Source organism: Mesoplodon mirus (genome assembly GCF_964341445.2).
Source record: "Mesoplodon mirus genome assembly, chromosome: 3".
NCBI lineage: Eukaryota > Metazoa > Chordata > Mammalia > Artiodactyla > Ziphiidae > Mesoplodon > Mesoplodon mirus.
Genome location: NC_138978.1, coordinates 35,125,989 through 35,149,255, shown reverse-complemented (window position 1 = coordinate 35,149,255; position 23,267 = coordinate 35,125,989). Strand labels below are relative to the sequence as shown.

At 38.9% G+C, this 23,267-nt stretch overlaps 1 protein-coding gene across 18 annotated transcripts in view; it reads right to left on the bottom strand.

The window, feature by feature from the left end:
- Positions 1–23,267, bottom strand: part of MACF1 (microtubule actin crosslinking factor 1) — a gene marked incomplete at its 5' end in the record, with an annotated part of 343,589 nt that overhangs the window by 85,724 nt on the left and 234,598 nt on the right. For 17 of the 18 annotated variants that reach the window (XM_082612369.1, XM_082612354.1, XM_082612360.1 and 14 more), the window contains 8 exons: positions 610–1,105; positions 3,748–3,947; positions 4,646–4,775; positions 5,613–5,854; positions 6,511–6,573; positions 9,894–10,011; positions 11,920–12,076; positions 13,360–13,526. In XM_082612369.1, coding sequence (XP_082468495.1) covers positions 610–1,105; positions 3,748–3,947; positions 4,646–4,775; positions 5,613–5,854; positions 6,511–6,573; positions 9,894–10,011; positions 11,920–12,076; positions 13,360–13,526 — 1,573 coding nt within the window. The remainder of the gene's footprint in view (positions 1–609; positions 1,106–3,747; positions 3,948–4,645; positions 4,776–5,612; positions 5,855–6,510; positions 6,574–9,893; positions 10,012–11,919; positions 12,077–13,359; positions 13,527–23,267) is intronic. The other variant, XM_082612365.1, reaches the window with a different exon arrangement.

The window sequence follows — 23,267 nt, the reverse complement described above, 5'->3', positions numbered from 1 at the left end:
CTAATCTTAGGAAAAGGAAACTAACACTAATTGAGGGTCTACCATAAAAGAAGCACATAGCGAGGCTCTTTCATAGACTATATCCTATTTAACCCTCACGTCAACCTTGTAAGGTGATATGAGTAACAGAAGTAAACTTTTAACTTCTAAGCTGGTAAAAAGCCATAAATGTTTCTAGAAAAAGAGGCGACAAATTAATGACAAATTTCTTCTTGTATAAGGCCATCCTAAAAAGTCTAGAACATGTTCTAATTTTGTATATATGGTATATGTGTGTGTGCGTACACATATAGTATGAAGAAAATAAGTGAGTATCAGTGAAAGTATGCGTGTAACTCCACCTATAAGTACCTCTATGAATCTCTACCTGCTGGCTAGATTTATATTAGTGTTCTTATCTCTTAGATTATGGTGTGTAAAGCTTCACATATTGCTAGTGCCCAATCAATGTGTAATGACCACGGCAGTCCTCACTGTAGGTGGACAAAGGGATAGAGTAACACTATTCTGAGTCCAAAAGCTACTTAAGGGTCGCCCTAGATTCTTGGGACCACTAATCCACTCCTCCTTTTGGCTTGTCACTAAGAACGGCAGCAGTGTATTCCTCACCCGCAAGGTCTTCTAAACCTTGGAGAGGCAGTGCAACAGTCTCCAAACGCTTCTTCAGTTCATCCTTGAGGTACTGCTCTCCAATGAGCACTGACAGTTCATCGCAGAGTGTCTGCGCCTCCTTAATCCTGTGGTCTAACTGCTCCACGTCAGATCGAATCTCGCTGGTCTCCTCCAACTGCTGCTTCACAGCCTCAGGTTGGGTGCTGATGGCCGACTGGCCACTCAGTCGCTGTCTGACTGCCTTCACTTTCTCTGACAAGTCCTGGAGCAGTTCCTGGTACTGCGTGCTTTTGACAATAGCTTGGTCAATTTGGCTGGAACGGGAATTAAGTTTGTCAGTCAGCTCAATCCACTTCTGATTGATGCTCTGGAGCTCCTTCTGTACTTGGCTGGTGGAAGGAGAGACATCTCCAGGGCCTGTTAGGATACCCTGAGCTGCCTCGTTCAGCTGCTCGTGCTGTTGCCTACGTGCTTCAAATTCCTTCAGCATAAACTGTAATAGAAATGACACCAAGATGTTTAGAGAGAAAAGACAGATCTAAAAACACTGTCAAAACAAAAACTGATTTTGGATTGTGCCAAGCAGTGCCAACTCCTTTTGAAAATAAACCAGAAAACTCCAAAGACCAGTCAACTAGGAAAATGCAGTATCACTTTTAACAACTGCTTAATAAAAACCTGTTTTGAAAGGATCATTGATTGTGTCTATTTTATTTCTTTTCCTTATTTGTCCTATTCAGTTTCAACATCAGTTACTAAGGTTGGCCTTGTTTGGGAAACCAAAGTTTGTTTACTGGATGGGCACTTGTCAGCTTTGCCAGGCAAAACCCAGGCCTCTGAATTGGGAGTTTGGAACCCTGGGTCCCAAAGTGAGCTATATTACTGGCTGGGCTTGCCATTTCAACTCTTAATGCCCTACTTTTCTTAGTTCCTTTCTCGAATTCCCATCAGCACATATAATCTGCACATTATAATATACCACAATGAGATAAAAAGCTTCTTTAAAGCAAGTACCATTCCTTTTTATTTATTTCTATTCACTGTTTCACTCATCAAAGAAGTTGAGATTACAGGCTCTGTAGTTAGACGCCTGGGTTCAAATCCTGACTCCATCACTCACTAAACTGTATAAACTTAGGCGAGTTTTTAAAAGTTCTCCAAATCTCAGCTTCCTTATCTGCAAAATGAAGACAGTAAAGTACTTACTTGGCTGTTGTTAGGATTAAACAAGAAAACCTATGGAAAGTACTCAGCACTTACACTGCATAAAAATAAATACGACAGGACCTCAAGGACTAACAGATGTGTAAATAATGAACTATAATAGAATGTAACAAAAGTTAAAATGATAAAATGCTGACGTGAACGTGGAATTGTGAAAGCAAGAAGTAAAGGTGGTTAATTCCTCCGGGGATGACAAGAGCAGAAGAGGGAAATCAGGAAAGGCTTCACAGGTGGCACAATAAAGAATATGTGAGTTCTCCAAGAGAACAGAGAGTAAAGCTGGTTCAGAGAAGGGCCTGGGATTAGCAAAGGCACAGAGATCCTGAGATCTGTGAGTGCAGTGTGTTCAGGAAAGAACCCATTATCTGGTGTGGGAAGAAGCCCAGGTATATGGGGGAAGAGCTGGCAAGACAAAATGGGACCAGACTGTGAAAAGCCTCATGCACCACAGTGAGCAGGTATTTGAACTCTGTTCAATAGGCAGCCAAGGGCCACAGAAGCATTTTAATATATTCAGATATATGATTTAAGGGGATAACTTGATAATTATGTAGAGGATAAACTAGACCAAGAGGCCCTTTAGCGGGCTGCTGCAATGGAACAGGCCCAAGATCCAACCCACCAGCATTTAGAGTGGAGAAGAAGAGAAGCTTAGAATGGTGGTTCTCAAATTACGGTCTGGTGGCCCCTGGCAGTCCCTAAGCCCTTGCATGGGGTCAGTGAGGTAAAAACTATTTTCATAATAATACTAAGATGTTATTTGCCTTTTAAAATTCTTGTTCTCTCACGACATCCGATATCACAACAGATTGGCTGCAGAAGTAGATATGAAAATCTGTGAGACTGTTCTATTAGCCAGACGTTTTTATTTTATTTCATTTCATTTCATTTCTCGCTATGCCTTGCAGGTCTTAGTTCCCCGACCAGGGACTGAACCCGGGCTCTTGGCAGTGAGAGCGCAGAGTCCTAACCACTGGACTGCCAGGGAGTCCCAAGCCAGACATCATTAAAGAGATTTGCCAAAGATATAAAATAATGCCACTCTTATTCAATTTTTTACGTTTTGGAAAATGTAATTTTTTCATAAAAATGTTATGTATGTTAGTGTTATGGTTGTATCATCATAATTTAAAAAATTAATTTATAAATACATACTTCAAAAATTCCTCAGTGTTTTAATACAGTTAATATTAATAGATATTAGTAGATAAACACAAGCTCTTTGGGATCCTCAATAATTTTTAAGAGTGTAAAGGGTTTTGGGATCAAAAAGTTTGAAAACCACTGGATTAGAAAAATATTTGTAAGTAGACCAAATAGGACTTGATAAATAACATGGATGCAGGGGCTAAAAGAAAGGTTTCTTTCAAAAACTACTCTTAGGGGACTTGGTGGGTGGTGAGAAGAAAGAGAACAAGTTTAGGGAAGGCTATAGAACAAGGAAAGGGTCTAGGCAGGATTTCACTGGAAATGACATAATTGGACCAACCTAAATTTCGCAAATGTTGGGTACTGAGATCTGATCAGCAGAAAATCTCTAAGTAAAGCTGGCAGATATAAGACACTGCATGAAGTAATGTGGATCACTACCACTGGGGATTGAAAATAAAATATGATTCTACCATTTAGTCAGAAGTTCCCTGTCTCCCATCTGCTCATCTTACTGCCTCAGTCAACGATATTAATAATACAGTTACTGACATTAATGACATTAACAATACTGTTTGCTATTTGACAGGCACCATGATAAAGACCTTACAAGCATCTCATTTAAAGTGAGGAAATGGAGACTCTGAGAAGTTAACTGACTTGTCCAGGGTCATGTAAATCTACCTGTTGAGAGCAGCATTCAGACCCAGGTTCAAGTGCCTCTGATTTCTTTGCTCGAAAGCTTTCAGCCATACTGCTCACCTGGACCTGCTGCTTCTGTGCATTCAGCATGTTGGGGTCAATAGACAGGGGCCCCAGCACCCCCATCATCAGCTCTTTCTCCATTAGCCAGGGCCGGAGCTGGGATTCTGCAGCCTGGAAGCAGGCCAGATGACTTGCGGATTCCTCCAGCTGCCTTTGCCGAGCCATTGTCACCTCGGTGGCTATTTCCCATCGGGAATCTGTAGAGAGGAAATGAGAGAATGTATTCTTTTCTTTTACCCTCATCAGCCACTAGCCTGGTCCCTAAATTATGTTCCTAATATACTACAGGAAATGACCCCTGGAGCATTATTTAATATTTTTTAAGTTAAAAATAACCTGCATTTAATTTTAACTAAAGTAACAAACAGTTTTGTATCTTGACTGCAGTGGTGGCTATATGAAACTACACATGGGATAAAACTGCACAGAAGTATGTACATACATACACAACGCATGTAAAATACCTTATGTGACATATATATTATTTTTAACCTGTTTTTAAGCTTACTAATTATGAGCATCTTTCATGCCAAAAATTTTTTTCATACCAATACACATTCACCTACATCATTTATAGTTCAATATTATGAGCGCAGCATAATTTAATTCCTTCACAGAATGTTTAGATATTACCCATTTTTCATTTTTATCATCAATGCTCTTTGTCACAGCAGACTGTCAGTTTGACTTGCCCAAGAAAGCCAATACTGATACTTTGAGTGGAATCTCTCATTTTTTTCCACAATCAGGCTCATTCTCTAACCCTCCCTGCCCTTCTTGCTTGCTTATGACAATTAACTAAAAATCACTCCTGTTTATTGGGTATGCCGAAAGCCTGTATTTACTTTGAAGACAAGGAATTTAGTGAATTTGTAACACCCCAGTGATAACATACTGAGCTCCTCTTGCATTTTCTTCCAGTTTTCTGCTTCTTGTGAGTTGGGATATGTCATCAGTAATCCAGACAGGGCTTCCTTTACATTTTGGACTTTTGGAGAATTCTGTTCCAATTCAGCCAGGAAGGCCTAGGAGAAAGAACACCATGAATGCCATGAGATTTCTGGACAGGAAACAAAGCTGTGAGCGTGGAGGAAATGACGGCAAGACGGGGCAGCAATTACAGGCTTGACTTCTGATTCTATCCATGATTGTTTCATGATTTTAAGATACTTAACCTTTCTGCTTGAATATTTAATTAAAAGGAAAATCTAGGTGGCAAGATTTGAATTTCTTTTATGTACAACACATCAGTAACCCAATAAGAAAACTGCTAATCCCTATAAACTAAAAGTGTCAGGAATTGATGATGATGATGATGATGATGACGGTGATGACAGTAATGGCGATGTTTATGCAGTTGTAGGATATGACATGCTGGGCCTCAAGAGGAATACTAAAATTTTTGGCAAAAAATTTTTACCGGATTTTCTACATGGTCTTATTTCTTCTGACATTTTCCCTAGGCCTACAAGTCAATCTTAAGAATGAACTGCAATCACAGCTGTTTAGATCCCTCCAAGAGTTGGAAAGGTGCTTTGATGGAATGGTTTGGCTTATACCATCACATTGAAAATGAGATCCCATTCTCAATGAACTGATGCTTCTGAGGAGGGCTATTCTCCTTCTGCAAACAGATCTGGTTTTGTTTCTCAGTCTGATGTGTAACCATTTCTAATTTCATAGGTAAGAAAATTCTCTGGGAGAGTTTAGGCATACTAGTCATTTGAAAGTCAAACATGCTGCTCGTAATGACTGGGTGGTTGGCCATGTCTCACTCTCAGGCCCCCGGGCTCAGGCGGGAACACTGGTACAACCGCCCCTTCCTCTTGGTGTTTGAGATGCAGCTAATGGGAACACAGTACCTTGTTAGATTCAGCTTGGGCTCTCACTGTCTCTGTCTTGGTTGGAGATGAAGAGGTCTCCATGCCTTTCAGGACTTCCTCTTTTAATTCCAGCCACTGCAGCACCGAGCTTGCCTCCTGCTGAACTTCCTGCATGCGGCTGAGGACAGCCTGAAGACTTTCCCGGCGTTCCCGAAGCACTTCCCCAAGTTTCTCATATTTCAGGTTTACATCTGACATGTCACACTGGATCTCCGTCAGATCTAGCATCACAGAAACAGAGATCAGACTGGGAATAGCTCTCAAGCATCCCCAGTGGTTCCTCACTAAATTATTCACCAGGATTAAGTATCTCTCCCACTCCTTCGAGTGAACTAGAGATGATCTTCCTGCTAAATCACATAAAAGTTCCTGTTTATATACAAAAAGCAAAAGAGCTCTCATTAATCTGATTTCTGATGTTGGCATTATATACTCAGATGTATAAATAAAATGCTAAGCAAACATGGGAGCAGCAAAGGTGAAGGGAGTGAAGTATTTGGGGCATTCTTCTACTTCCTCTTCTTTAAACTGCAGAGAAGAAAACCTAGCTGGGAGGCTGAGGGCTAGATTTAGACCACCTCTAGTATAGCTTCTTTATAATTCAAAGATTTGCATATATTTTCTTCCGGGTCTTTCCTTATTGGTCTTATCTAGTGGTCCAGTTTATTTGCTTAGTAACTTTATTTCACTGGTTGCCAACCTGTTTAGCCTCTCGCTAGCAACAAAGAGGCATCACAGTTGCTTCTCCCCAGACTTTTACCCTCACACCCATCCTGGCAGCAATCCTTCCACACATATGGAAACATACACAGATGCAAACATGAACACTATCCTAACACAACCAATGAAGATGCACTGTTGAAAATGGCATTCTCACCTTTGCAGGTGTGGTATCCGTTTACACTGCCTACAGAGCTTCCTACAGAGGGCAGTATGGAACCTGAGCAGAAGGACAGAGAGACAAACAAGGCAAGACAAATGTGTTAGGAATACATACAGGCACTGAATTTATTCTTTGGCACTCACTTTAAGCTCAGATATCAGGAAGTTAACACAGCACAAGACAACATACTCATGGAAAGAGACAAATCATTTTAGCTGCCGGGCAACAGGGTCACTGGAGGAGTTTCAGCTCCTTAACCCTAACCCTAACCCTTTCTACAGGAAATCCAAATTCTCCTCTTAAATCTCCAATTTGGATTCTTTGGACCTTGCCCTAATTTTGTGAAGCAAGTGTTAGTAGAATGACTAAGTCTTTAGACTGGCATTTGACATACTTTAGAATGAGGAGGATTTATAATACAGCCAAAAAGGTTCAACTTTAACATCAATGTTCTTCAACAAAATAAAAATAAACAATAAGTACAATTAAGGACATAAAAAGCAGCATTCGTTTAGTAAAGACATTAAAATGAGCCTTTCCTATATTGTTTCAAAAGATCCCGTCTTTTTTTTCTCATGACTTTCTGCTCCCCTTCCCCCACCAGAAAACAGAAATTCTAAGCGTCAATAAATCTGGCTCATAAACATTCCCATAAATTCTGTTTAGGGTCTTTGGTTCTGTTTCTCATTACCACAATTTCACCTATATTCTCCCCAAGTTGATTCCTTGTGTTTCAGGAGTATCCCAAGTAAGTAAAAACCAGATCATGTAATTACAATGATTATAAAGAAATGTGAAGAATAGTTACGACATAATGTAACATTCAAAGGGCAGAATAAGACTCTCACGTGCACTGATTTCACTGTGGAAAAGGTCAAGTGCAAGGTTATATATTAGACAATAATGATTGTAAAACTTTTAAATGTTAACATTATTGTATTTTCAATTTAAAAAATGGATCAAACCAAAAGATCATATTCCACTGCAGTCTGGTGATGACCAAAAAGAAACCGGACTAGTAATTTGGAGAAGACAGTCGTAGCCAAGACTGTCACTAACTCAGTACATGAGCCTTAATCTATGGACAGACCTCGGTATCTTCTCTGGGATAGGAAGATAATACAACCTATCTTGTCAGCTCTCGTGGGGTTACTGGTAAGAAGTAGTGAGGTAGTGTATGTGAAAGCACTTTGCGAAACCAAGAGAGCTCCACGACCATAAGGAACTAGAACACGCATGGGTTTTCAGAGATGGAAGAGAACTTTTTAAGAGCACTCAGGCTAGTGATCTTCAAACTGATTTTCAAAGCACCCTGAGGAGGTGCTTTAGGGACTCTGTAAATGTTTGGTTTAATTTTAATATTCAGAATATATTCCTAAGTACTTAGAAATGGCAGTAAAACATGCACATTTCTATTATGTTGAACACCACATTTTAACCCAGTAGATATAGCCAATTTACGCTGCTTTTTGGGGAGAATAAAGTAGCTCCTGCACCTCTGTGCATACATTTAAACTTCTTTCTGAGTGTCACTGATGGGAAAAGTTGTAGTTCTTCATTAGCACTCTATATTCAAACCTACATATGTCCACTTATGTACAAAGAAAAACATCTACGGCACACATGAATTCCATTAAATAAAATGACAAAAAAGGCTGAGGTATATCTACTCAGAGCAGGCTCTCATCAGGGTAGAATTGTGTAGTAAGAGAATTCTTAACACTTCGGATTGTAAAGTGAACTTTTAAAAACATTTGTCATCATTTGCAACTATTTATCTGTGTGAAACGTATTTTCTGGATACAATGCAACCAAGGAAAAAACTGAGAAATAAATAATGAAGCTGTCATTCAAAAATTCTTTTTTTCCAAGTTTTCATATTCGCTAAGATAGCCTCAATATTCTTTTTTTTTTTAATTAATTAATTTATTTTTGGCTGCATTGGGTCTTCGTTGCTGTGCATGGGCTTTCTCTAGTTGCGGCAAGCGTGCCTCTCATTGTGGTGGCTTCTCTTGTTGCAGAGCACAGACTCTAGGTGCACGGGCTTCAGGAGTTGTGGCACATGGGCTCAGGAGTTGTGGCTCGTGGGCTCTAAAGTGCAGGCTCGGCAGTTGTGGCGCACGGGCTTAGTTGCTCCGCGGCATGTGGGATCTTCCCAGACCAGGGCTCAAACCCTTGTCCCCTGCATTGGCAGGCAGATTCTTAACCACTGTGCCACCAGGGAAGTCCCAATAGCCTCAATATTCTCATTGATGAATTTCATAATAGATAAATGCTATAAATTCACTTATATTTTAATTTGTCTTATAGCTCTACAAGAGATTTATTTTTAAAAAAGATTACAGTACTTTAAAAAGTTCGAACAACCACTGATCTAGTCCAGAAGTCAGAAAACTTTTGTGCACCAGCCAAATCTGTCCCTCCGCCTGTTTCTGTATGTGAAGTTTTACTGGAACACAGCCACGCCCATTCATTTATATATTGTTTATGACTGCTTGTGTGCTACAATGGCAGAGACATGTAGTGTGACAGAGACCATATGGCCCACAAGCCTAAAATATTTACTCTACGGCCCTTTATAGAAAAAGTTTGCTGGGTGATGTCACACACTAATAAGTCAATGAACTTTGAAATTTAAGTGTTAGAATATGAAAGTCACCAAATCTCTGAAATGTTGTCACTTCTAGATAGTTCCAAGACTTCTTTAAACTTTAGGATACAATAGGAAAGTAGACGTTCTCAGTAGGAAAAAAGAAAGTAAACTTTGCCCTTACTATTTAAGTGACTATAGGAGTGCATTAACATAGTCTGGTAATAAAACCTAGGAGATCCCAATTGACAACCAGCAAGTGACTGTGAGCTCAGAATGCATTTTGTTTGAAAGAATTAATTTGTAGGCAGAGATAATTCATATAGTTGGGCACAATCTTTGTATGCACTTCCAAGAAGTGTGTCAGTTCCTGGTGTACCAATACTGACTCCTAAACACTTAGCCTCTCCCAAGATATCATGCTTATACCCTCCAGGGCTGACCCTAATTTAAAGTTAATGCATAGCCATCCATTCACATATTTAAAAGACAGAAATTCCTCAAGATGGAAAATCCTATTTTAATCCTTCTATGTTCATTTGACAGTTCTAAGTGGGCCAACTAGTCCCTTTACTTTTTCCCATCACCGGAAGGGGTTTTGCAAAATGGAGCAATGTTACAAAGGAAATGGGAAAACAGATCGGGTTGAGGGGAAGACTGCTTCATGAAACATCCTTGATTTTCATATCCAACCTTGATTCTAATGTTTATTCAATAAGGGGTCATCACCAAAGGGCAAAGGGAAGAATGATGTTTATTCACTACATTTTCAAGAGCCTGCACTCACCTGTCTTGGCTTGAGAATCAGGTGCTGTGATCTCCATGATGAGATTTTCTAAAGAAGTACCTTTGCAATTGATTTCTTCTACCAAAGTTCCCTTACTTGTCCAGTCATCTAGGAGACCCTGTTTAAAGAACAAAATCACAAAATGTAATATCTGGAGGCTTTCTCCTCATAAGTAGGGACACCTGTTCTACATACACTCCTTAAAAGTTTTGATAAGCATTAAGCAATCATCCTCATTTATTCAGCCATTTCCAGAACTTGGTTGAGCCAGCCAAGATGTGGGAGAATGATATCCTGGAATATTCAGGCCCTTCTCATTCATTCATCAAGCAAATATTTTTTGAGCACTTACTATAGGCCAGGCATTGTGCCAAACACTGGGGATACGAAATAGGCTTACGACACAGTTCCTAAAACCAAGAGCTCAGATTATCAGTGGCATTATAATGTGATAAATGCTATTACAGAAATATGGACAGCCACTAGACTCTGAGAGCACAAAAGGAGACACATCTAACTCTGCCTGGAGAGAGGAAAGATTGGAGTTAAGATCAGAGTTTGCCAGGTGGACAAAGGGAATACCATGCTTGTAAAGAATATAAAGGAAATGGTAATTGGAGGGTAAAATGAGGAGTTAGATATTGAAATGGAGAGAAACATACAGAATCATAGGCTACAGAATTTTATATTGGGTTTGAAGTCAGAGCTCAAACCACCACAGAAAGCTGTTAGGAAACAATGGCATTTGCTCTAAGACAAAAGTATCTGGTCTCTATCATGTTGTCTCTAAGCTGTGAACTGCCTGCTACAGAAGTAGAATTTTACTCTTTTCCAAGCTGGGACACCATCTTAGCCTTCAATCCCTTCCTCCATACTGAATCTCCCTCACAATCTACTTAGTCTGCTTTTGACTTCAAGCTGCAAAGCAGCAGCAGAGAAAGACATCAAGCCATGAACATCTGGCAAGCTCATGCTGCCGAACTTCAAACTGAACCTTGTCAATTCAGAGTGTGTCAGTTCTTTTATTAGTCACTCTTGATTCCAAAGAGCCAACAGTTCCCAAACTATGCACTGACTCACAGGATGTTTTAAATTTTTGAGGGAAAAACAGTGACATCTGTTGGACACCATGTGAACAACTACTGCTAAGCTGTTTGGACCTGACCACTTAGTAAGTGAGGTTTTTCAGTTTTTTGGGTGTTTTTTTGTTTGTTTGTTTTTTGCCTTGAGATGCTATGAAAAATGTCTTGAAACACAAACGGAACCATGAACCAAGAGATCAGGGAACCTCTGTCCTAGGGAACTCCCCACAGCAAATGCTCCTGGCACTCTCTCTGTGAAAGCTCTTCTCTTTCATCTATTCAAGATAAATCCTGTTTTACTAAGAAAATAAGGACAAATGCATGAGAGTTAGTTGGAGACCGGTTTCAACAAAAATAAGAAACATGTTAGAGGTGCACACAGAGCTGGATGACTATGAACCAAATACAGGAGAGAAGGGATTCTGCAACAGATGGGAGAAAGGCTGATGCTACCCATGCAGGTACCTTCCAACCATCTGATCTGTAACTTTTCCTTTATTAGTTGTAGTAACTTTTCCTTTACTAGTTGAGGAGAAATTCTCTCCTCAATTTTCTGATCACATATCTGGTCACTTGCTCACATATAATTGTCTAATTCTCAAACATACAACGAGAGCGTAATCTTCTCAAGACTGGACTCTGACAACTGTCTTTTTTATGATCTACCACAGCAAGACAGGCATCCCCAAGACAGCTGAAACTTTATAGATATCATTCCCAGATTACTTTTTTGGTTTTGGTTTTTAAATAGGAGATGTTTTGGTGCTCAGTGCTTGGGTAGGGGTAGGTTGGACTCACGTGGAGAAAATGGAGGAACTGCTATTCTGATACACATGGATAACTTGGATTTCTCACACCATTTGCCCACCACAGGTGGAAATGAGTCCACACAAGATTCCAAACTGCTGTCCAGCCTGATTCCTGGAGAGACTTTGTTCACCTACCTTCAGGTGTTCAATCTGTTTTTCCAGCTCTTTAGTGCTTATGAAAGTCTCTGTAGGTGGAATACTCCCTTCAGTTTCCTTCAGCCATTTCTGGAAAGTCCTAACCAGCTTCCGGAATTCATCTAATTGCTCCTGGCAAGATGATGCATCTTCCTCTCTGTCAACAGAGACAATTTGTTACTTGCCAGACTAAGCTTGTAAAGAAGTCAACGTGAACTAAAACTATATTCATTCTAGGACTCTAGGCATCAGTTTCCTAACAGGGCCTTTCCTTCTCATAATCTTTTCCATGGCAGCTTTGGCTAAACAACCACATATAATGTAGGAGAGCATCAAACTAAGGAATCTGTTGCCCTTGTTTGGACATTTCTGGGGTAAGGAGTCTTCAATCTTACTCTAGGTTAAAGTGAAAATGAGAAAAACTAACGGGAGCCTGCTATTTAGGTACTATGATACAATGGAAAGAATGCAGGCTTTGGATCTCAAGGCCAGCTCTGCTACTTTTTAGGTATTTGACTCTTTCAAGGCCCAATTCAAATGCTAATTCCTTTAACAAGGAAGATGCCGAAATTGAAGCTCAGAGAAGTTAGGCTAAGCACACCAATGAGTAAAATAAATCAAGGAGAAAGGAGAATTCAATTTTGAAATTAAGTTTTGGAAAGGGTCACATCTATTAGACTTCAAGGCAGAGATCCTGGCTCTTCATATAGCTAAACAGCCCTCAGCTGAGGGCAAGGAAAACAAAGTCTTCTTGGCCTTTGTCCTGTCCCTTTCACCTGCACTAAATAACCGCTGCTTACAGTGGTGATTTCAGCAACTGCTTTCCTCTAGTCACTAAAGCCGTCATCTGCTAAATCGAGATATTTATGGCTAAACCAAGAGAAGTCTTATCAAGCTTTTAAACCCACATGAGGCTTTCTAATGGAGGAATTATGGCTTTTCAACTGTGAGCTAATAACCTGAAGTCATCCACCTTTGTTGTATATTCCCATGTTTGCCTTAAAAGAAGAATCCAGAAACTCCTCCGTAACAGCAACTTAAATGTGGTCAAAACAAGCAGTGTGAGTTCCAATATAATCCTTAATTATGTCTGGGAAGGCTCTTCCAATTTTCTCATTATTTCAAATCCTGCCACAACCCAACTTGCTGCCCCAAATTTGTTCTGTTTGGTCCAGGTGACCTGGGGCTTTTGATTGTACTGAGGGGGAACTGAGTCCCATTACTGAGAAGGAACTCACTATTTACTAACAGAAAGACCACTAAGCATTAAGTAGACTGAAGAGCTTTGTCTGAAAGAGGCACTTTCCAATCTCCTATGGCTCAGTAGCAGAATTTTGATGCCATCTTTTCTGGTGAAGAAGGAAGGAGGAGAAAGTCATTTCATTCAACAGCAAGAAAAAATTAGCTCCATGACACTGATCCATACATATGAAAACTCACCTTTCTTTAACTGTCTTCCGTAGCTCTGTGAAGTCCTTTTTGAGGTTCTGTACCCTGTCCTGGTGCTGGGACAGGTCCAGGGCAAAGCCACAGGAGCTCAGGTCAGTGACCAGGTACTCAAGAGTATCCAGGTTCTCCTGTTGGTCTTCCATTTCCAAATTGAGCTCCTGTCAAGGAAACAAGGAGATGTATTCAGTCCTCTGGTCCTTGTAAATAACGACTCTAAAGAATGAAAGATATCTAGATTAAAGCTGGGGCATGTTCTCCCTTACTTGTAGAAAAAGAGGGAGCAAGAAAAGAGGCATGTTCACTGGGTCAACTGCTAGATCAAAACATTAAATATGTAGGATTTCTCCAATCCACCTGAGAGTGGCTGGAAATTACAAAGGAGTCTTGTCTCCTTTAAACAAATCTTTAAAGATTCCAGAGGCAGCATGACAGAATAAAAAGAATGGAAGTTTCTGGAGTACAACAGACCTGAAAGTCAATCATGGCTTTGCCACTTACTAGCTTGTGATCTTAAGCTACTGAACTTCTCTAAGCTTCTGCAGTCTGTCTCTTCTTTAAAACAGGTAAACACACTCTTCACTATTATTTAACACTGTATTGACAATATTAGCCAATGCAATCAGGTAGGAGAAAACAATTTGTGGCATAAGAATTTGAAGAGGTAAAACTATATTTGCAGATTACATGAAAGTATATTTGTAAAACCTCAGAGAATCAACAATACAACCAAATTGAACAGTGAAGTAATCCAATAAGCAAGAATATAAAATCAACATATAAAGATCAAGAATAATATAATAGCAACACAAAAGGTACAATTTTAGGAATGGTACAAAACCTTTATAAATAGAACTTTAAAAGACTTCTGAAAGACATGAAAGCAGACCTGGAAAAAAACAAAAGATGTCCATAAAGCTATGTGTGTATGTGTATGTATGCATCTATGTGTGCATATATGCATGTGTGAATGAGTAAAGTAATGTGAACCAAACAAAAATACCAACTTTTTTCTCTAGGACTGATAAAATTGATTCTAATGTTCATATGGAAAAATAAATGTACAATTATAGCTATGAGAAATCCTGAAAAAGAAAAAAAAAAGAAAAAGAAAAAAGAAATAAGGGAGATTAGCCTTACCAGATAGTAAAACATACCAGAAAGCCTCTAGAATTAAAAATAGTATGCTATTGTTAATGAATAGAAAGACCAGGGAAATAGAATAGAAAATCAAGAAATAAACTTCAATACATAAGACATTTTATATGTGATAAAGACAGATTCTCGAATCACTGGGGTAAAGACAGACTTTTCAAATAAATGATATTGGGAATAACTATACAGAACTTTGAAAAAAGATGAACTTGTATTCATACCTTATACTATACCTCAAAAATACACTTAAGGGGCTTCCCTGGTGGCGCAGTGGTTGGGAGTCCGCCTGCCGATGCAGGGGACGCGGGTTCGTGCCCCTGTCCGGGAGGATCCCGCATGCCGCGGAGCGGCTGGGCCCGTGAGCCGTGGCTGCTGAGCCTGCGCGTCCGGAGCCTGTGCTCCGCAACGGGAGAGGCCACAACAGTGAGAGGCCCGCGTAATGCAAAAAAAAAAAAAAAAAAATACACTTAAATTGTTAAAGTATTCAAATGTAAAAGAAAAAAAAGAAAAGAAAAAAAGAAACCATGTGGCTAAATTCCATCATAACCTGGGTGTGGCAAAAGGCTTTCAAACTATGACTAAAAATACAACTTCAATGAAAGAGTGATATCTCTGGTTTCAAGCTATACTACAAAGTTACAGTAATCAAAACAGTACTATACTGGCACAAAAACAGACATATACATCAATGGAACAGAACAGAAAGCCCAGAATATAAAGCTAAATGGATAAAGAAGATGTCTCTCTCTCTCTCTCTCTCTCTCTCTCTCTCTCACACACACACACACACACACACACACACACACACACAAACACTGGAATATTAGCCATACAAAAGCATGAAACCTTGCCATTTGTGACAACATGGATAGATCTAGAGTATATCATGCTAAGTGAAATAAGTCAGAGAAAGACAAATACTGTTGACCTCATACTTGAAATCTCAAAAACAAAACAAGTGAATGAACAAACAAACAAAAATAGACTCATAAATACAGAGAACAAACAGGTGGTTGTTAGAGAGAAGAAGGTTAGGAGAATGGGTGAAATAGGTGAAGGGAATTAAGAGGCACAAACTTCCAGTTATAAAATAAAGTTAAGTCATGGGGATGTAATATACAGCATAAGGAACATGGTCAATAACACTGTAATAACTCTGAATGGAGACAGATGGTTACTAGCCTTATCAAGGTAATCATTTCATAATGTATTTAAATGTTGAGTCCCTATGTTGTACACCTGAAACTAACATAATATTGTATGTCAACTATATTTCAGTTTAAAAAAAAGTGATAAAATCTATTGTGTAAAAATTAAAAAAAATTTTTTTATATGGCCAAAACCACCATAAGCAAAGTCAAAAGACAAAGGACGAACTGTGAGAAAATATTGCCAACATGTTATAAAGGACTAATTTCCCTAATACAGAACTCTTGTAAGTTGAAAGAAAAAAAAAAGATCAAACTCTTGACAGAAGATAGCAAAATACATGAACCAATGATTTACAAATGAATGTCTCTTAAATGTATAAAAATATATTCAACTTAGAGAAGAAATAAAAAATTAAAACCGCACTGAGATATGTTTTATTAATCAGATTAGCAAAAACTCAAATGCTTGACAATACATTCTATTGGTGAGGCTGCAGGGGAAATACATAGCACTGTCATACGCTTCTGCTAGGGATGCAAAATGGGGAAATCCTCATGGAGGGAACTTGGCTACATCTAACAAAACCACACAACCGTTTAACCTCTGATGCAACAATTCCACTCTAGGAATTACTCTGAAGATACACTTCCAATAATACAGGGAAAAAACACAAAATTATTCACTACAGTGTCATTTTTAATAGAAAAATTTTGGAAACAACCAGAACAAGAGTCTGGTGGAATAAACTACGGTTCATCCTCAAAATGAATGTATAGTTAAAAAACAACAAAAAAAGAGGAGGATTATCTATGAATTAAGTGATTTCTAAGACATATTAAGTAAAAAAGGAAAGTGCAAAAGATTATGTATTGTACCCACTTTTGTGTAACGAAGAATTGGAAATGGTGTGTTTATTTTGGAAAAAAGAAATAGAAATAATAAATGTGAAATCCATTACCTGTGGGGGTGAATGGGATAGAAGACACACGGAAGATAGTGAGAGTATATGCTTATTCACTTTCCTACACCCTGAATATAACTTTTTGAAAAGTTTTGACTTTTGAGCTATCTTTTTTTTTAATTTGAATTTTATTTTTTTATACAGCAGGTTCTTATTAGTTATCCATTTTATACTTATTAGTGTATATATGTCAATCCCAATCTCCCAATTCATCACACCAACAGCACCCCCTGCCACTTTCACCCCTGGTGTCCATATGTTTGTTCTCTACATCTGTGCCTCAATTTCTGTCCTGCAAACCGGTTCATCTGTACCATTTTTCTAGGTTCCACATATATGTGAAAATATATGGTATTTGTTTTTCTGTTTCTGACTTACTTCACTCTGTACAACAGTCTCTAGATCCACCCACATCTCTACAAATGACCCAATTTTGATCCTTTTTATGGCTGAGTAATATTCCATTGTATATATGTACCACTTCTTCTTTATCCATTCGTCTGTCGATCGGCATTTAGGTTGCTTCCATGTCCTGGCTATTGTAAATAGTGCTGCAATAAACACTGGGGTGCATGTGTCTTTTTGAATTATGAATTTCTCTGGGTATATGCCCAGTAGTGGGATTGCTGGGTCATATGGTAATTTTATTTTTAGTTTTTTAAGGAACCTCCACACCGTTCTCTATAGTGGCTGTATCAATTTACATTCCCACCAACAGTGCAAGAGGGTTCCCCTTTCTCCATACCCTCTCCAGCATTTGTTGTTTGTAGATTTTCTGATGATGCCCATTCTAACTGGTGTGAGGTGATACCTCATTGTAGTTTTGATTTGCATTTCTCTAATAATTAGTGATGTTGAGCAGCTTTTCATGTGCTTCTTGGCCATCTTTATGCCTTCTTTGGAGAAATTTAGGTCTTCTGCCCATTTTTGGATTGGGTTGTTTGTTTCCTTAATATTGAGCTGCATGAGCTGTTTATGTATTTTGGAGATTAATCCTTTGTCCGTTGATTCGTTTGCAAATGTTTTCTCCCATTCTGAGGGTTGTCTTTTCACCTTGTTTATGGTTTTCTTTGCTGTGCAAAAGCTTTGAAGTTTCATTAGGTCCCATTTGTTTATTTTTGTTTTTATTTCCATTTCTCTAGGAGGTGGATCAAAAAGGATCTTGCTGTGCTTTATGTCACAGAGTGTTCTTCCTATGTTTTCCTCTAAGAGTTTTATAGTGTCCGGTCTTACATTAAGTCTCTAATCCATTTTGAGTTTATTTTTGTGTATGGTGCTAGGGAGTGTTCTAATTTCATTCTTTTACATGTAGCTGTCCAGTTTTCCCAGCACCACTTATTGAAGAGATTGTCTTTTCTCCACTGTATATCCTTGCCTCCTTTGTCATAGGTTAGTTGACCATAGGTGCGTGGGTTTATCTCTAGGCTTTCTATCCTGTTCCACTGATCTATATTTGTTTTTGTGCCAGTACCATATTGTCTTGATTACTGTAGCTTTGTAGTACAGTCTGAAGTCAGGGAGTCTGATTCCTCCAGCTCCATTTTTTACCCTCAAGACTGTTTCGGCTATTTGGGGTCTTTTGTGTCTCCATATAAATTGTAAGATTTTTTGGTCTAGTTCTGTAAAAAACGCCATTGGTAATTTGATAGAGATTGCATTGAAGACTGCTTTGGGTAGTATAGTCATTTTCACAATATTGATTCTTCCAATGCAAGAACATGATATGTCTCTCCATCTGTTGGTATCACCTTTAATTTCTTTCATCAGTGTCTTAGTTTTCTGCATACAGGTCTTTTGTCTCCCTAGGTAGGTTTATTCCTAGGTATTTTATTCTTTTTGTTGCAGTGGTAAGTGGGAGTGTTTCCTTAATTTCTCTTTCAGATTTTTCATCATTAGCATATAGGAATGCAAGAGATTTCTGTGCATTAATTTTGTATCCTGCTACTTTACCAAATTCATTGATTAGCTCTAGTAGTTTTCTGGTAGCAGCTTTAGGATTCTCTATGTATAGTATCATGTCATCTGCAAACACTGACGGCTTTACTTCTTCTTTTACAATTTGGATTCCTTTTATTTCTTTTTCTTCTCTGATTGCTGTGGCTAAAACTTCCAAAACTATGTTGAATAATAGTGATGAGAGTGGGCAGCCTTGTCTTGTTCCTGATCTTAGTGGAAATGGTTTCAGTTTTCCACCATTGAAAATGATGTTGGCTGTGGGTTTGTCATATACGGTCTTTATTATGTTGAGGTAAGTTCCCTCTATGCCTACTTTCTGGAGGGTTTTTATCATAAATTGGTGTTGAATTTTGTTGAAAGCTTTTTCTGCATCTATTGAGATGATCATATGTTTTTTCTCCTTCAATTTGTTGATATGGTGTATCACATTGATTGATTTGCATATATTGAAGAATCCTTGCATTCTTGGGATAACCCCACTTGATCATGGTGTATGATCCTTTTAATGTGCTGTTGGATTCTTTTTGCTAGTATTTTATTGAGGATTTTTGCATCTATGTTCATCAGTGATATTGGCCTGTAGTTTTCTTTCTTTGTGACATCTTTGTCTGGTTTTGGTATCAGGTTGATGGTGGCTTCGTAGAAAGAGTTTGGGAGTGTTCCTCCCTCGGCTATATTTTGGAAGAGTTTGAGAAGGATAGGTGTTAGCTCTTCTCTAAATGTTTGATAGAATTCACCTGTGAAGCCATCTGGTCCTGGACTTTTGTTTGTTGGAAGATTTTTAATCACAGTTTCAATTTCATTACTTGTGATTGGTCTGTTCATATTTTCTGTTTCTTCCTGGTTCAGTCTTGGAAGGTTATACCTTCCTAAGAACTTGTCCATTTCTTTCAGGGTGTCCATTATACTGGCATAGAGTTGCTTGTAGTTAGTCTCTTAGGATGCTTTGTATTTCTGTGGTGTCTGTTGTAACTTCTTCTTTTTCATTTCTAATTTTATTGATTTGAGTCCTCTCCCTCTTTTGCTTGATGAGTCTGGCTAACGGTTTATCAATTTTGTTTATCTTCTCAAAGAACCAGATTTTAGTTTTATTGATCTTTGCAATTGTTTTCTTTGTTTCTATTTCATTTATTTCTGCTCTGATCTTTATGATTTCTTTCCTTCTACTAACTTTGGATTTTGTTTGTTCTTCTTTCTCTAGTTCCTTTAGGTGTAAAGTTAGATTGCTTATTTGAGATATTTGTTGTTTCTTGAGGTAGGCTTGTATTGCTATAAACTTCCCTCTTAGAACTGCTTTTGCTGCATCCCATAGGTTTTGGATCATCATGTTTTCATTGTCATTTGTCTCTAGGTATTTTTTAATTTCCTCTTTGATTTCTTCTGTGATCTCTTGGTTCTTTAGTAACGTAATGTTTAGCCTCCATGTGTTTATGTTTTTTACACTTTTTTCCCCTGTAATTGATTTCTAGTCTCATAGTGTTGTGGTCAGAAAAGATGCTTGGTATGATTTCAGTTTTCTTAAGTTTACTGAGGCTTCACTTGTGACCCAAGATGTGATCTATCCTGGTGAACGTTCCGTGCGCACTTGAGAAGAAAGTGTAATCTGCTGTTTTTGGATGGAATGTCCTATAAATATCAATTAAATCTATATGGTGTATTGTGTCATTTAAAGCTTGTGTTTCCTTATTAATTTTCTGTTTGAATGATTTGTCCATTGGTGTAAGTGAGGTGTTAAGGTCCCCCACTATTATTTTGTTACTGTCGATTTCCTCTTTTATAACTGTTAGCAGTTGCCTTATGTATTGGGGTGCTCCTATGTTGGGAGCATATATATTTATAATTGTTATATCTTCTTCTTTGATTGATCCCTTGATCACTGTGCAGTGTCCTTCCTTGTCTCTTGTAACATTCTTTATTTTAAAGTCTATTTTACCTGCTTGAGTATTGCTACTCCAGCTTTCTTTTGATCTCCATTTGCATGGAGTATCTTTTTCCATCCCCCCACTTTCAGTCTGTATGTGTCCCTAGGTCTGAAGTGGGTCTCTTGTAGACAGCATAAATATGGGTCTTGTTTTTGTATCCATTCAACAAGCCTGTGCCTTTTGGTTGGAGCATTTAATCCATTCACGTTTAAGGTAATTATCGATATGTATGTTCCTAGTACCACTTTCTTAATTGTTATGGGTTTGTTTTTGTAGGTCCTTTTCTTCTCTTGTGTTTCCCACTTAGAGAAGTTCCTTTAGCATTTGTTGTAGAGCTGCTTTGGTGGTGCTGAATTCTCTTAGCTTTTGCTTGTCTGTAAAGCTTTTGATTTCTCCATCAAATCTGAAAGAGATCCTTGCCGGGTAAAGTAATCTTGGTTGTAGGTTCTTCCCTTTCATCACTTTAAATATGTCATGCCACTCCCTTCTGGCTTGTAGAGTTTCTGCTGAGAAATCAGCTGTTAACCTTATGGGTGTTCCCTTGCATGTTATTTGCCATTTTTCCCTTGCTGCTTTCAGTAAGTTTTCTTTGTCTTTAATTTTTGCCAATTTGGTTACTATGTGTCTCGGTGTGTTTCTCGTTGGGTTTATCCTGTATGGGACTCTCTGCGCTTCCTGGACATGGGTGGCTATTTCCCTTCCCACGTTAGGGAAGTTTTCGACTATAATCTCTTCAAATATTTTCTTGGGTCCTTTCTCTCTCTCTTCTCCTTCTGGGAACCCTATATAATGCGAATGTTGTTGTGTTTAATGTTGTCCCAGAGGTCTCGTAGGCTGTCTTCATTTCTTTTCATTCTTTTTTCTTTATTCTGTTCCACAGCAGTGAATTCCACCATTCTGTCTTCCAGGTCACTTATCCATTCTTCTGCCTCAGTTATTCTGCTATTGATTCCTTCTAGTGTATTTTTCATTTCAGTTACTGTATTGTTCATCTCTGTTTGTTTGTTCTTTAATTCTTCTAGGTCTTTGTTAAACATTTCTTGCATCTTCTCGATCTTTGCCTTCATTCTGTTCCCAAGGCCCTGGATCATCTTCACTATCATTATTCTGAATTCTTTTTCTGGAAGGTTGCCTATCTCCACTTCATTTACTTGTTTTTCTGTGGTTTTATCTTGTTCCTTTATCTGGTACATAGCCTTCTGCCTTTTCATCTTGTCTATCTTTCTGTGAATGTGATTTTTGTTCCACAGGCTGCAGGATTGTAGTTCTTGCTTCTGCTGTCTGCCCTCTGGTGGATGAGGCTATCTAAGAGGCTTGTGCAAGTTTCCTGATGGGAGGGACTGGTGGTGGGTAGAGCTGGGTGTTGCTCTGGTGGGCAGAGCTCAGTAAAACTTTAATCCACTTGTCTGCTGATGGGTGGGGCTGGGTTCCCTCCCTGTTGGTTGTTTGGCCTGAGGTGACCCAACACTGGAGCCTACCCAGGCTCTTTGGTGGGGCTGATGGCAGACTCTGGGAGGGCTCACACCAAGGACTACTTCCCAGAACTTCTGCTGCTGGTGTACTTGTCCTCACGGGGAGACACAGCCACCCTCCGCCTCTGCAGGAGACCCTCCAACACTAGTAGGTAGGTCTGGTTCAGTCTCCTATGGGGTCACTGCTCCTTCCCCTGGGTCCCGATGCGCACACTACTTTGTGTGTGCCCTCCAAGAGTGGAGTCTCTGTTTCCCCCAGTCCTGTCTAATTCCTGTAATCAAATCCCACTAGGCTTCAAGGTCTGATACTCCAGGAATTCCTCCCCCCTGTTGCCAGACCCCCAGGTTGGGAAGCCTGACGTGGGGCTCAGAACCTTCACTCCAGTGGGTGGACTTCTGTGGTATAAGTGTTCTCCAGTTTGTGAGTCACCCACCCAGCAGTTATGGCACTTGCTTTTATTGTGATTGTGCCCCTCCTACTGTCTCACTGTGGCTTCTCCTTTGCCTTTGGATATGGGGTGTCTTTTTTGGTGAGTTCCACTGTCTTCCTGTCGATGACTGTTCAGCAGTTAGTTGTGATTCCGGTGCTCTCACAAGAGGGAGTGAGAGCATGTCCTTCTACTCTGCCATCTTAAACCAATCTCCAACCTCCGATACTTTTTAATTCCCAAAGTAGTTTCTTCAAGATAGATATTATTATTCCATGAGAATTTAGCCAACTGTTGATCCTTTAGAAAGCAGTCTTGGAAAATCTGAGCTTTCTTAATGTTTCCAATATTTAAAAATAAAACTTTACAAAGAAAAATAAAATCCTGGAGTTGAATACAAATAGAAACAAAGAAAGCTAATTATATAAGAAATTACAGGGAAAAAAAATTCAGGTAACTTTGAACATAGGATACAGTAGGTCAGAGTCTCAAGACAAAAAGAAATCTAAAGAAATCTTGAATTTTACTTAGTAGGTTTGTTATTGGTAGAAATAATAGTGTAATTCCAAAGTGATCTTATTTTATTGTAGGATATAGCAAATAATATATTAAGTTGTTGGAAACAAGGGTTCTCCCTGTAGGCAGAGGAAGATACAAATAGGGAATGGAGGAAGAATCCTATGGTGTTGAGTTGGAGCTGGATTATCAGTATGAATACATGATATTAAAAACTTTCAAGATTTCCTAATCCTGTCCACTTAAAGGACCTAGAAGCAATGACATCCTAATGGCTCATCTAGTTATCTGGATTTTGATATCTAATTACAATTCCCCAGTAAAAATAGGGCTCCTTGGA